At 50.9% G+C, this 15,052-nt stretch overlaps 1 protein-coding gene and 1 non-coding gene across 3 annotated transcripts; both read left to right on the forward strand.

Annotated features, from left to right (window-relative positions):
• Positions 1-995: 995 nt before the first annotated feature.
• Positions 996-11,531, forward strand: CD300LB (CD300 molecule like family member b). 2 transcript variants are annotated; one of them, XM_005597214.4, is made up of 4 exons: positions 996-1,180; positions 7,198-7,527; positions 9,367-9,436; positions 10,130-11,531. In XM_005597214.4, exons 1-4 carry the CDS (start codon positions 1,141-1,143, stop codon positions 10,260-10,262), a joined length of 573 nt encoding a protein of 190 aa, XP_005597271.1. In that variant the 5' UTR covers positions 996-1,140; the 3' UTR covers positions 10,263-11,531. The 2 variants fall into 2 exon arrangements, with proteins under 2 accessions (XP_005597271.1, XP_001492912.4); XM_001492862.7 differs by having other exon boundaries at positions 1,000-1,180; positions 7,354-7,527.
• On the forward strand, positions 7,673-7,805 carry MIR9097 (microRNA mir-9097). The gene has a single exon (NR_128123.1). It is a non-coding gene; the product is annotated as a microRNA mir-9097 (primary transcript).
• Positions 11,532-15,052: the final 3,521 nt, after the last annotated feature.

Consider the following 15,052-nt stretch of genomic DNA (forward strand, 5'->3'; position numbering starts at 1 on the left):
AATTTTGGATATCTTAGTGTTATTATTTTAAGCGGTATCTTTCTTATTAAATTTTGAAGCTGTGCTTTGCATGTGCAATATTTCTATGTTGACCTGGTATATGCGTAGCAACTTTACTAAAATCTGACTAGTTCTTCCCAGTTGTATATGTGGACAATAATTCATCTATAACTATTTAGAATTGTGTTTCTTCCTTTCCCATTCTCCTTTTTTCTGCCTCCTTTTCTTGTCGTGTTGTGTGGACTAACCAAAGCGTTGAGTCAAAGTGGTGACTATGAGCCTTCTTATCCTCCTCCTGCTTTTAAGGGAAAGACTTCTCACGGATTGCCATTGGTTTTAATATTTGAAGGATGTTTGCTTCTAGATACCCTTCTATTCCTAGTTTGTCATGAAAAGTAATGGATTTTACATAATGCTTTTCATGCATTTAATTTCTTGATTTTGTGGTCTTCCTCCTTTATTCTATTTATGTGGCTCTATACCCAGTGTCTGAGGTTTCACCATAATAACATAGAGTGCTAACCCCCTTCCAGGACAGAGACAAAAAGTGAGGCTCAGAAAGGTTAAGTAGGTTGTCCACAGTCACACAGCTTGTAAGTGGTACTGTGGGCTTAGAGCCCAGGTCTGTCTGATCCCCAGCCTGCACTTTCATGCATTTGGCTATAACATCTGAACACACGCCCTCCAGGTATGACGGGCATGCTCGCCTGACACCTGAGGGCTGGGGGGGCTTGGGAGGGGGTCCCTTCTGCTGGGCCCCATTGTTGTGGTGGAGAACCGTTCCTGGAGTTGACACCCAGAATGTACCCCTCGAACCCAAGGCCTGATAAGGCCAGCTGCCACCCCCCGCCAACCCTTCAGATCTGCCCCGCTCCTCCTCACCCTACACAACTCCCTCACTTCTTCTTTTGTACCCAGTGGGGACTGTCGTGCCCTGTGACCCAGCCCTGCCAAGAAATGACACCCCTTTTGCTGAATAATTAAAAGGAGGAAATACTCACTCTATAAAAGGAAGTGAAGAGTAAGAAACTCAAGGCAGTCTGGACAAGCAGAAGGGGCAGGCCTGGGCTCAGGCAGAGCTTCGAGAGTCCAGCTGGGGTCCGGGTGCACCCTCGGGTTGTAGATCAGAGGGGCCGGACCATGTGGCTGCCCCCAGCTCTACTCCTCCTCAGCCTCCCAGGTGAGTGCAGCTGCGGCCTCGGGAACTTGGTACTGCAGGGGGGGCAGGGGCAGGGAGTGGCTGTCCAGGGTCGAGAGCAGGTGTCGCATCCGGGGAAATGAGAAGGGACTTTGTTAATTCATTCAGAAAAGTACATGGGGCCCTACTGCCTTATGAGCATGCATCAGGCCCTGAGGACATGAAGGGAAAAGAGAGAGAGGGCTGGCCGCTAAAAAGAGGACCCGGACGGCTCAGTGGGTGAGACACATGGATAAACAACACCGACGGTAGGACACAGAAGGCACAGACGGAGGTGTGCTCAGAGGGCGAAGCCGGTCTGACTGGGGGAGCTGCAGAAAGCCCCACAGAGGCTGTCCATCTGATGAGCCTGGAAGAAGGGATCAGCCCTTGCAGCAGAGAAGCGTGAAGAGCGTTCCAGGGAGGGGGGCTGCTAAGCCAAGGAACGGAGCCTTGAGAAAGGATGTTCGTGCAGAGAGAGCTCTCGGTGTGCAGGGCGCCGCGGGGCGACTGGTTGGACGTGAGGCTGACAACGCAAAAGGGAAGATTACAAAGGGCCTTTGACACTGCGCCCAGGAACTGCGACTTTTGAAGAGAAAATTGCTCAGGTGGAAGAGGGGAGGGGCTCGAGTCTCTCTTCTCTGTTGAAAACTACTGCGCTCACTGGAGGCCGTCAGGGGCCAGTCTGGAAGCTTGCACCACATATGCAGTATGTGCGGGCTGCACAGTCCTCTCTGGGGGCCCGGGGACTAACCATCTGGCACAAACAGACTGGTTCACAGAGGGGCTGCAGCGGGGAGCAGAGCCAGGGAGTCAGGAAACTCGAGGTCCAGTCCTGATCGCGCCGCACGATGCGGGCAAGCTGTTCTCAGACCTGGATTTCCGGTGTGAATGGACAGTCCCTGAGGCCCTTTCCAGCTCTAACGCTGTAGGACCCTATGATTCAGATAGGATATAAATAGACTAGGGCTGTGAGCGTTCCCGAATTATCGCTGCCACTGCCGATCGTGTCGATGATGAAGAACCCCGTGATGATGCCTGTAGACCGGCTGCGAGGGCAGCGGCTTCTCTGTGACTGCAGCAGGCTTCCAAATGGCCCAGAATTCCCAAAGGACAGCAATCCAGAACGCCTGCCTCTCCCCCCGCCTCCAGCTCTGCTCTAGAGTTCAGAGACCCCATCTGCTCCCTCCCTCAACCCCAACGGCTAGTTCACCTGGAGGTCAAGGAGAAGGGCCTGAGCTCACACACATAACACACACAAGGGAGTCAAATGCACACCCGCATGCAGTCACACCCTGCACACGTCAATATTCTCACACAGTCCTACACAGTCACAACCTCACACTCACACACACACGGTCCCACTCACAGTCAGACACACACGCACATATACTCACACACAGGGACACAAAATGACACATACACTGCACACACCTTCCAGTCACACACACGCTTACACAGTCTCTCCCATTCACACACAAATTTGCTCTCATACTCACACACAAACACACACATATATATCACAAACACGCTCAGACACACACACACACAGAGTTAAACATACACTCGCGCACACACACTCTTCTCCCCCAGACGAAGGCAGAGACCCACAGTGGCTGTTCTGTGGCTTGGGGAGGGGGCGGTGCTGCAGAGGCAAGACGGGGAGTCCTTGCTCCTCCAACTCTGAGGTAACGTGGGAAGTGGGTGGAGTTAGGATAAAAGAAAAGCCACCCGGCCAGGTGTTCACCAGCAGACTGCCATTAGCCCCTCAGGGGTTATTTCTTGAAATGAAGGAGAGAAAGTGGACGGGGTGGAGTCAGGATGACCCCTCTTCTGTAGGACATTCTCTTGTCTGCTCGGTGACGTGATCCCCCCACAACCCCTGTAGGAGGGAGGGGCACTGCCTAGAGCAGGTGTGCAGGAAGTGTTTGCAAGTGGAAGAACAGACCCCTGAGGAAAGTGACACGAGAATGGCCAGGAGCACAGACTTGTACCCTAGACATTACTCTTCAGACCTGGAGCCGGCAGGACGGCGTGGGGCCGTCACAGAGACTCCCCGCCCCGTGACAGCAAGTAAGATGGCCTCGAACCTCACGGCACACCCCACACCCCGTGCGCATCTCTGCTCCGAGTTCCCTCCTTGGCTGCCTTTGACTCATTTTGTGTGTCATTTGTCACCTGCTGTCAGCCCAGACACGGAGCTCAACCATCGTCTCCATTTTGAGACAATTCACACTAGGATTTCACAGATGTGGCAAACTTTCCTGAAGGCCTGACATGAAAGGGGAAGGGGAAATTGAAATTCAGACAGCCTTATGCTTTTAAATTCCACCAGCCTGTTCTCTGAGCCCTGCTCCCCGCGCTCTGCTTTTGCGCCTCTTCCTTCAAACCAACTCCTGAAGGTTCTCAAAGGCCTAACTGATAGTTCCATCCATCCTACTCTGTGTTTATAAAAACCTCCCACGTATTTTTTAAAAACGAGTCAATCACATTATAAACACTTTACTGTGCAATTAAATTGCCAACACTGCCGCTGATAAGACTTCTATTTCAAAATAGCAGTATGTCTTTTCTGCTGTTTGTCATTACTGGCAAATACGATCTATACTAAACCCCTGCTTTCTGCTATAGCTGTGTGATTTTTTTTCTTGAAGAAAATGACCGTCTCTGTTGACTCTTGCATTTAATTTTCATTTATATCGATTTCCATCTCTTAGCAGCCCTCTTCCTGACTGACTCCTTTTTTGTTTTTTAAAATCTTTTTTTGTTTTGTCAGTTAATGATATTGTAAACATTTTAACATTATAGAAATGTATGATTTAGAAAGTAAAATTTCCCCCCACAAAACCTAGTCTCAGTGCTAACCATGGTTAAAAGGTTAGAACACATATTTTCAGAATTTTTCCTATGCATGTACTATAGAAAAACCACAGAAATGGAATCATACGTATTGTTAGGCAACATTTTTTAACCTGATAATAATACACCTGGGGCATCTTTCCTATCGTTATCTGTGATTTGTCTTTTTCTTTTAACCGTGTTATGGATGGGCCATAATTTATTCGCCCAGTGCGCATGAACGGCATCTGAGTGTGTTTCCAGCATTTGCTGTTGCATTAGCACTGCAATGAGCATCCTTATACTTCACTGCCCATTGCTGTGGAAATTGCAGTTAATCCTAGAACTGAAACGATTAAGTTCAAGATCCTGATGACCAGCTTCTTTTCAAAACAATCATAAGCTTTATTGATACCTATCAGACACTGTGCAAGACACGGGGGCTGGGGGTGGGAAGAGAGAGGAAAAACAAACATCAAATCTCTGCTCTTCGGGACAGAGTATCCTAGCGAGGGAGATGGAGAGAGAGACACTGCCAGTGATGGAAAAGTACCAGTGCGGCATTCAGGTGCCTAAGGGTTATGGGAGCAATGGGAGGAAGTCTGGCTGGGGAGGGAAATAAGACTTTGCAAAGAAGGCTAAACCTTGAAGGAGATGTCAAGGGTGAACGGATGGGCAGGGCCTGGAGAAGGGGTTTCCAAGTGGAAAGAAGGACATGAGCAATGACACAGCTGCTTGGGAGGGCATATCAGAGTAGGGGGAAGAGAAAAGTGGGGCCCGATTACAGGGTAGAATGGGAGGCAGGGAGGGGCAGGAAGTGGCACTGAACAGAGAACTTGGATCCAGATTTTAAAAACACTTGAATGTCAACCCACAGCATTTTAAATCGTTCTGAGGCAGTGGGGCACGGCTGCAGGAGAGATCCTGAAAGATTTTTTAAATGCTCACCACAAGTGCAGCTGAGGATGAGGTGGGGGCACTCCCAGTGCATAACTCCAGCAGAAACACACAGAGAAGACTGGAGGAGGGGTGCAGCAGGAGCTGGGGAAACCCCCCTGGATGCTATGGCCATGATCCAGGCACCAGATGAGGGCCCAACCTATCGACAGGCTATCGATGATGGGGCAACCCCCAGATGTCTGGAATTTGACACATATCCAAGTCTTATGACAACCTGCATGGTGGAGGTAGCATAGCCAACTTAGAAACAAGGAAGCGAGACCCAGCGAGGTTAAGTAACTCACCCAAGGTTTCCCAACTAGTTTGTGGTAGAGGAGTCTTTCTGTGTCCAAAATTCATTCTCTTTCTGCTGTGGCATGAAGTCCTCATGGACTGTGACGGAAGAGGGAAGAAGAAAATCATTTTGAGAAGCATTGTTGAGGTAGAGTTGACCAAATTGGTTACCAGTCGGTTGTGGAGGGAGAAGAAGGGGACGGGACCAATGAAGATGCTAAGTTTTCTAGTTAGATGCACTAGTGACTAGTGACGTTGTGGATTTGAAGAACATAAAGTTAGTTCTGCTGATTGAATACTATGTTACTTCATGGTAGGTGCTGTAACAAATTACCACAAACTCAGCGGCTTGAAATGACACAAATTTATTATCTTACAGTTCTGAAGGTCAGAAGTCCAAAATGGTCTCACTGGCCAAAACCAAGGTGTAGGCAAGGTCGCATTCCTGCTGGAGGGCCTGGGGCAGGATCCATTGTCTCGCCTTTTCCAGCTTCGAGAGGCCGCCTGCATTTCTTGGCTCATGACCGCTTTCTCCATCTTCAAATCTCTCTCTGCCTCTGACACTAACTCTCCTTCAACCTTCTTTCACTTGTAAGGACCCCGGTGATGGTGTTGGACCCACCTGGATAATCCCTCTCAAGGTCCTTAATTTAATCCCATCTGCAAAGTCTTTTTCCATGTAAAATGACATATTCACGGGTTCTGGAGTTAGGACATTGGGTTCTGGAGTTGCGGGGGGGCATTATTCTGTCAATCACAAATGCAAACCTCAAGTAAACGAAAAGAGCATCAGGGAGAAGATCAGAGGCGTGAGGAGGCAGCACGTGCCTGATGCAACGGACCCCACTCTCTCCACCCCACAGAGACCCCCGGCCTGGCCTTGAGGCTCTGAGGCCATAAAATGGTCAAGAGAGGCTTCCACTGTACTTCTCTGTGCTTATGCACTTCCCTATGGTCAAGGCACACGTGGACGTCGCCAAGGACAGAGAGAGTATCTGAACACAATCAGTTTAAGTGGAGTCAATCCATAGACGGCAGTACCCATCCAACTCATGCTCACCTCTAACCTGTTTCACTCCCATCGGGCCTTTGCTAGTCTGTCCACTCGACCCCTCTACTAGCGGGAGGAAATACTGAAGAAGGGTAAGTTCAGGTGGAAGAGGTGGTGCATTTAGTTCTGTTAACTATTTCTCTGGGGGTAGAGATAGCCAGAGTGTATTTGCAAAGGGTAGGCTGGAGCTAAGGTGAGAATTTGGGTCACCAAAACGGATTTGGGAACCATCAGCATCTAGGTGATCGTTGAAACCATGGAAATGGAGGAGCCTCTCCATGGGGTGCATGAAGGAGACAAGATGAAGGCCGGAGAGAGCCCGGGGTTAGCCCCATGAAGCTGGCTCCCACTGGCTCATAAGAGCTGCCTTGGGACAGCTCTTCCCAACTCTGTGATCAGTGACATCGCATTGATAGCCTGAAACCCGCCATGGGGGGATTATTTACACTACGGAAGTGGGAAAATACCACAATCCAGAGATTTTCTTTTCCCTCAGAGGGCTGATTGTTAACTATTTACCAACACACCACTGTTTACACCAAGATTTGAAGAGAAGTGAAATCAGTAGAGACAGAGTAGTCAGAGAAGGAAGAGATCAGACGAGAAGAGTACTGAGGGGACGAGGAAAGAAAGTGTCAGGAAATCAGGAGTGTCACATGCTGCAATCAGGCCTAGGGAGATGAGGACCAAAGACCAGGGCACTGTCACTGAGGGAGCTGATGCAGAAGCTGGATGGCAGAGAAGGTGGACGTGAGGGGTCATCTAGGGGGTGGTTGGGAAAGCCAGGGACCCTGGTCAAGTCCCTGGACATCAGTCTGGGGCCATGTGACCCTAGGGGGCTCCCTGGCCAGGCCTGGTTTAAGGGACAGGAGCTGTATCTTGAGATCCTGTCTTCCAGGCTATCTCTCCATCCAAGGCCCAAAGTTTGTGAGAGGCTCAGAGCGGGGCTCCGTGACGGTGGAGTGTCGCTACAAACCACGATGGGAGACCTACACGAAGTGGTGGTGTCAAGGAGCAAGCTGGGAATCATGCAAGATCCTCCTTCAAACCACAGGGTCAGAGCAAGAAGTGAAGACAGACCGTATGTCCATCAGGGACAATCAGAGCAACCACTCTCTCACCGTGACCATGACGCAGCTCAGGCGAGACGACACTGACATTTACTGGTGTGGGATTGAGAGACTCGGACCTGACCTTGGGGTACAAATTAATGTGACCGTTGACCCAGGTAAGAACTTTCTCATCTACACTGTGAGGCCCTGACGCTCAGGACGGGAAGGGTGAGGGCATTTCTCCCTCTTCCCGAAGGGCAGGAGGGGAATGACTGAGACATGACTGAGACACACAGATGGGGATGGAAATGAGAGAAACTAAGGAAGACCAGCAGCCCAGCCCTCCTGTCCCCATCCCAGTCCCTGGGGTCTCTCCGAGGTATCCAGCTGACACTCCGAAGGGCTGGCAGGGATTGGGATGGGAGTGGGGACATGGACGCCGGTTTCAGTGACCCATGGCCCAGCCCTGCTCTCCCAGGACTGGACAGCCTGGACAGCCTCACATTCTTGCACTGGAGCTCTGGGTGGGCCTCGGACACTCTAGGAAGTGGTCAATCTCTGGTAGTCACACCCTGGACCTGTCATTACATGGAGGGGAGCACCCAGGGCAGCCCCGAGGAACTCCAGGAACTTGGCCAACCCAGAGTGGGTCTGGGCAGTTAGAGTGCCTCTCCTCTCTGGGCCCCTCACCACCCCATCCTCTACTTTGTCTAACTGGATAAGAGTGAGCAAGGGGCGAGAGGGACCCAGGGACAAGCTCGGGTAACAGTGGACACTTTAAGGAGAAAGGAAGGCTTTGACCATTGAGTCAACATTGGGGGCCCCTCTGGCTGCCATGAGGTTTCCCCTGAGCCTTGACCCCATCAAGGGATTCCAAGGTCTTCCTGGCAGCACAGTTCTGCTGCTGTGGCTGGTGCCTGACAAAATGCCCCTCTCCGCTTCCACCCAGCATGTGTGTGCCCAGTCATGCCTCAGCCTGGCGTCCATTGGGCATGGTAGATGGTGATGGGGAAACAGACAACACCAACTTTAAAACAAGCCCGTTTATTGTTAGGGTTGGGACCAGAGAGGGACACAGGGGCTGCCACTGGGTGGAGTGGAGTCCAGAGAGGGCCAGCCAAGCAAAACTTCCCAGTGCTGCCCAGTAGGGGAAGCCAAGATCTGTGGGGACAGAAAAGGGGTTCATGAAGACACATGAGCAAGAACCGAGACAGGCTAAAAACATGCCCCACGGAGATCCTTAGGAAGAAAGGCATTTAGGGGTCTTGGGGGCGTGATTCAGGGAGGCTCCGGCAGAGAGGTCAATCAGGGGCCTCCACAGGGGCCATTATCACTGCAATTTCCTGGCGTCCTGCCAGGAGCTATGTAGTGTGAGCAAAGCCTGGGACCTCGCAGAGAAGTGTTTACCAGGCCCAGGACTCTAATAAAAGGCCAGTCACAGCTACTGTGCCTTGACCAGTGCCACGCTGGGCCCAGGAGCCCATAACCGCGCTGCTCTCCATAAAGTGTCTACATGGTTCCTCCTACAAGTGTTTCATCCCTCGCAGTCACTGGGCACCGTGTAACCCGAATGTACCCTCTGACTCACCAGCCTTCCCAAGGCTACTCCATTTCCAGAACCATCTGTTCTTGAGCCCTGCTCAGGCACTGCTTGAGCAGAAAGGACCAGAGGTTTTTTATCCCTCAACCGACAGTCCCACTTAGAGGGGTAAGTGGAGAGAGTACGAGAAGACTTCTGTCTCTCTCCAGAAGAAACCACAGGGCCTACTCCTATTTAATTTTTGCTTCTTCTTGCCTTGCCTGAAGATGATGGAAAGGTGACTGTGTGTTGTGATTCAGATGACTCGGCAGAAAAGGGAGAAGCCCGAGCAACTGTATCCAAAGAGACGAAGCTTCCTATTCCAGGGGAAGGGGGTCTCCTGGTGAGGGCTGGCCGGGTGGGAGTGGAGTTGGGAGTTTGCACATGAAACCCCAGGCTGGGCTGATAACCTGTGGCCTTCTTTGCCTGTGTCTAGAGGCAACCACACCAGCAAGCCTGCTAACAGCCAGCAACCAAACAGGAGTGTCCTCTGGCTCCTACATCCGGTGAGTAGCTGCAGTCCTTTCTCCTGCCCCTACCTCTCCTAGGGGCCTCTCCTATGGGGCAGCTGACCCTGTGCAGTCACCTGATGCCAGAGCCCATCATATTCAGAGTCAAGGCCCAAAGCCCACCCTCCATCTCCCTCCTGCCCGTGCCACTCGTCATCCGCCATCTTCTGGTTCTGGCCCTCACCAGAAAACTACTCGCTCTGCAGACCTCTTCTTTATAAGCACCATCTACCCATTCAGTTGTCAACAAAAAAGCACCTCATGGATGCCAAGGGGAGATAAGACACAAATATCCACCATGCAAGGCATCGGGGGCCCCAGAGTAGGAGGGTGAGTTAGCACCCTGGAGCTGGCATTGGCGGGAGCAGCGAGAACCCAGAGGCGGCAATCACAGCCTGTCTCCAGTGATGTGCAGGCACTTCTACTGGGCTGAGATGCACTTCGGGCACAGAGGGGTTCCAGAAGGTGAAATGAGAAAGGAAGGTGAGCCCAGTGCAAAGCAAAATCCAAAAGCCGAGGTTGCTTCTCAGGAGCCCTCATGGTTGAGCCATTGGGAAGGTCCAGAGGGGTCTTTGGAGTGAGGTTGCTGGGCCCAGCAGGCTTTGCTGGGCTGGCTAATGGCTCCACAGTGTCAGGGCGTGACCGGCCTGGAAGGGCCCAGGGCTCTGATCACTCTGCCTCTTCTCACAGGACCCGCTACATGCTCCTGGTCTTCGTGAAAGTGCCTGTCTTGCTCATCTTGGTCGGTGCTGTCCTCTGGTTGAAGGGGCTGAAGTACAACAGGGACTGGCCATCTACACGAACTTGTCCTCTGACCTTCTGACCAAGGACACAGCCCCTTAGACAGAGGGATGGGATGAACCTTCTGACCCTGGACCCTATTTCCAGAGGACACACAGGATGTGTAAGAAATGCCTCTGAGTCCTCAGGATGCAAGGGCTGAGGCTGGGGGCCCTGGAGGCTGGCCGAGCACCCTCCCGGCTCTGCACAGCTCAGGGACACAGCTCGGCGTCATCGCCGCCTGGAGCACCAGCACCTTGTTCCTACTTCTCACGTAGCAAAAGCCCCACCCCACCCCGCCAGGGGTCGGAACTTATGGTCAGGAGCTGTTGGGGTGCAGTCCAAGGGCAGACGGCCATGTCCCCACTGCGGGAAGAACTCGGACACAGAGCCAGGGACACAGCGAGAAGCAGCAGGGATGTGGGAGAGAGACTGAGAGATGCAGCCCTGCCCAGTGCCTGGTTTGCTCCAGGCCGGAGACCAGCCCAGCCCACTCTGTGTCTCAGTTTCTGATGTATGAGATTTTTCTTAAGCTAGTCAAGTTGGGTTGTGATGGCTTGTGCCCATGAGAACCCCAGCTGATGCACACAGAGGGTGATTCTGCAGTGAGTTCCCAGTTCTGGGGTCTGAGAGCTTGGACATCCCCTCTGCCCAGGGAGGACACCGCTCTGAGTACATGGACAGAGGAACGACCGGGAGCCTTCCTGGGCCCAGGCCCAGTGCTGGCCTCCCTCCTTCCTCCTCCTCCTCCTCATCCATCCTGGCTCCCTAGCTCCCTGCCCCACCCCACCCAGGGGCTGGGGCTTCCTGGGAGCTGTGACTTGGGAGTCTGGCCTGCGCCTCCCCTCAGCACCACTGCTCAGCTCTCCCATGGGGCTGCTGGGCCTGGAAACTACCTCAAGATTGGGGAGGGTGGGGTCACAAAGACAGTCTGAGGAAATGATGTCATCTCTTTTAAATAATGTTGTTCAAATAAGGTTAATTAAAACTGTCTGGGGGGAATAACGTTGCCTCTCTTAAACGCTGTTGTTTAAATAATCTTAATAATGAAAAACGTCTAAGGGAAATGACGTCGTCTCTTTCAAGTGCCTCACCGACAGCGATGATGTCCTTGGATGTCACTTTGGGCCACGTGAGTCATGGCCCTCACACCAAAGGGGGCTTCGCTTCACCTCAGGAGAAACAGTCTCATCTGAGATGTGCCCCCCACTTGCAAACACACACATACACACGTTTGGACTGTTTCCCTTTGGTTTCCCTCCTCAGTTTGATTGAGGTATATTTCACAAATAAAAACTGTGTACATGTAAAATGTAGAATGTGATTTTTTAACGGTGTGTACCTTTAAAGTGTTATGATTTAATATACATATACAAATATACATAAACGTATACATTGTGAAATGAGTACCACAATCAAGTAGATTAACACATCCATCCATCCATCACCTCACATAGTTACCTTTGTTTCTGTTTTTTTTCGGTGTGGTGAGAATGCTCAGCAAATTTCCAGGATACAACACAGTATTGCTGACTCCAGTCACCGTGCTGGACAGCAGACCCCCGAATTTATTCATCTCATGACGGAAAGTCCATACCCTTTGGCCAACCTCTCCCCATTTTCCCCACCCCAGACCCTGCCCCCGGTACCCACCATTCTACTCCCTGGTTCTGAGGGATGTTTCCACCTAGAACCCCACTGAGGATGTGTCTACCAGGCCCTCTGTCCCAACAGGTGGGCCCTGGTTCTCAGCCTCACGAGGCCACGGGAAGGTGCCTCACCAGAGGACAAAGGAGAAGGGGCTCTCCGGTCCCCAGCATGGTACCTAGAACCTCCCCTCCCCACCGAGATGCTCTAATCCCCTCTCTCTGCCCGTCAGCCAATGAGAAACCTTCTCTCGCTTGGTTGAGGGCTCTGGTCAGTGACAGGCCTGAAAATTCTGTAGAGTTCGAGTCAGACTAAGACCCTTTAAGGCACCCTGTTGGGGACCAAGGCCCACAGTCCACCAGCTCCAGAGGCCTCCCTTCTGTGAATACTTCCCTGGATCCAACCTCCGGTAGATCCGGCAGTACTCAGGGACACAGCAGCTCTGGGGGAGGCAAAGCCAGAGCCCAGTAGCTTCACCTGCTGGCTCACAGGGGCGAGGGGCCGCTGGCATTTGGGACCTGGTGTCAGTGCTTTTCCCACAGATTCTTACTATTGATATTCAATACCTGCCCCCACCCCCGCCCTCTCCATTTCTTTAGAGATACTGTGGTTGGGCTGTTAGTCTCATAATGTCATCAAGGAGAAGCCATTGGAGTAGGTATCTCCTGATCCCTGCTCAGTGGGGAGCTCCAAGGAGGACCTTTTGGGGAGGTAGGGCCAAGGTTGCGATTCCCATTGAAAGCATAGGATTGGAGCCAGGTCAGGTCCTTGTCACCTCACTTATTCATCCACTCATGTACTCATTCCACAGATGTAACTAAAGTACTTACTAAGCCCAGGCACTATTTCTGGTGCACATGGACTGTTACATGAACGAGGAGAGCCCCTTGCTGTCTCTTTCTATACGTTTGTCTTGAAATGCAAGAGCCTGTTCTCATTTCACCTCCCTCCTTTTATCACTGAAGAGGAAGGTTGCAGCTGAGTAGGGCGATCACAGGCACAGCCACCGCTGGAGACGATTTAGAAAGCACAGCTCGGGACTAAACAGTAATAAGATACTACTATACACCTATTAGAATGGCTAAAATCGAAAATATTGACAACACCAAATGCTCACAAGGATACAGAGCAACGAGAACCCACATTCATTGCTGATGGAAATGCAAAATGGTGCAGCCACTTTTAAGACATTTTGAAAGTTTCTCATAAAACTAAACATACTTTAACCACAGAATCCTGCAATCCTTGGTATTTACCCAAATGAACTGAAAACTCATATCCACACAAAAACCTGCACATGAATGTTTATTGCAGCTTTGTTCATAATTGCCAAAACTTAGAAGGATCCAAGGTGTCTTTCAGTGGGTGAAAGGATCAACAAACTGTGGCCCAGCCAGACAAGAGAATATTATTTAGCACTAAAAAGAAATGAGCTATCAAGCCACAGAAAGACATGGAAAAACCATAAAGTTATATTATTAAAGAAGCCAACCTGAAAAGGCTACATACTGTATGATTCCAACTCTATGACATTTTGGAAAAGGCAAAACTATGAAGACAATAAAAAGATCAGTGTTGACCAGGAGGTTGGGGCCAGGGGCGGGATGAATAGGAGGGTCACAGAGGGTTTTTGGGGTGGAACTACTCTGTGGGATACCATAATTACGGACATATGTCATTATACGTTTGTCTAAACTCATAGAATGTACAACACCCAAAGTGAATCCTAATGTAAACTATGACTTTGGGTGATACTGATGTGTCACTGTTGGTTCATCAATTTTAACAAATTGATGGTCAGGGAGGCTGGGGGCACGGGGCGGGTGGGGACACATGTGGGAACTCTCTGTACTTTCTGCTCAGTTTTCTGTGAATCTAAAATTGGTCTAAAAAATAGTCTATTAACTTTTTTAAAAAGCTAGTGGGAAGATAAAGAGCTTGCATTGGTCACTGTGAACCACTTTGATGAGGAAAAGCAAGCCTCATATTCTAAAGCAACTCTGGAGGCAGTCCCCACTTCCTCTGGCTGACCCTGAGCGCCCTCTGAGGCGGGACCCAGCCTCACCTGCCCCCAGCCTCTTGGGCCCCCCTAACCCATGAGGAGCTCTGAGTGGTGATGCCCCGGGCACTTGGTCCCCATAGCCTCTGCCACCGGAACCTTCAGCACTTCATTTCCGATACCTTCCTCAACTAGTCATCTGTTCTGCTCGTGCACAGTGTCGCAATAGACAGAGATTCTTATAACAAGGACATGTGCAGCTGAGGAAGCTGCATTTAGAATGAACTAGAAGCTTACTAATAGATTTTAAATAGTTTACCAAGAAATGTCAGCCAAGTAGGAGATAAGACGTCTCCGGTTCAGGCACAGTGAATAACAGTTATCTGAAGACAAGAAAGTCGTAAGGGAGATATTATATGGTCATGGTTAAAATTATAGGTTCTAAAATCTGACAGTTCTGAGTTCGAATCCCAGCCCCGCCACTTCCTTGCATGCCACCTTGGATGAGTCACTTACTCTCACTAAACCTCAGTTACCTCATCTGTAAAAGGAGATGATCACAGTGTCTGTCTCACAGAGCGATCACGGGGGTTAAAGAGGACCTGCTGATGAAGCGTTAGCTCAGAGCCCCCATCTACTCCTCGGAAGCGCTTGATGACGTCTAGGTGAAGCGGGACCTCACGGGCTCTGGGGGGGCTCTTCCCAGGATAGAGGGGAGAAGAGATGCGGAAGTTCTGGGGCACCAGGACAGCTCCCGCGGGGCATTAGCTGCTTGCAGAGGACACAGATTAACATAAAATCACCTGAAGGCACTCCAGAAAGGATGTGGGGTCATTAAAAACACAGACCTAGAAAGAAGCTTGTCTGGTTTGGCAGGCAAAACAGAAAGAATGTGAAAAAAGCTTCTGATGTGCTAAGTCGGTCTCCAAGACAAAGTGGAACTCATGGGAACTGGCTACCTGGTTTATACCTCAGTTCTGAGGGATAAGCCACTTTCTCTTCAAAAAGGATGGACTGGTTTGTGTGACTCACCAGACAAAGCCAAGTCAAAGAGAAGTTTCTAGATCCCGCAAGTGGAAGTGCCCAGTGGTGAGCCACCTGGGTCCACATTCAGAGCTGGCAACTGAGCGTTTCAGGCCCAGTGCCGTCCCCTGGCCCCTCCCCTCATCCCAGCCAGAGCCCGGGAG

The sequence above is a fragment of the Equus caballus genome, chromosome 11 (genome assembly GCF_041296265.1).
Source record: "Equus caballus isolate H_3958 breed thoroughbred chromosome 11, TB-T2T, whole genome shotgun sequence".
Classification (NCBI taxonomy): domain Eukaryota; kingdom Metazoa; phylum Chordata; class Mammalia; order Perissodactyla; family Equidae; genus Equus; species Equus caballus.

Excerpts from the sequence above, each read along its gene's own strand:
- CD300LB (XM_005597214.4), top strand. The coding sequence starts at position 1,141 with ATGTGGCTGCCCCCAGCTCTACTCCTCCTCAGCCTCCCAG. Across the intron at positions 7,528-9,366 it reads TAATGTGACCGTTGACCCAG|AGGCAACCACACCAGCAAGC; the intron begins GTAAGAACTTTC and ends GCCTGTGTCTAG. Across the intron at positions 9,437-10,129 it reads TCCTCTGGCTCCTACATCCG|GACCCGCTACATGCTCCTGG; the intron begins GTGAGTAGCTGC and ends CTCTTCTCACAG.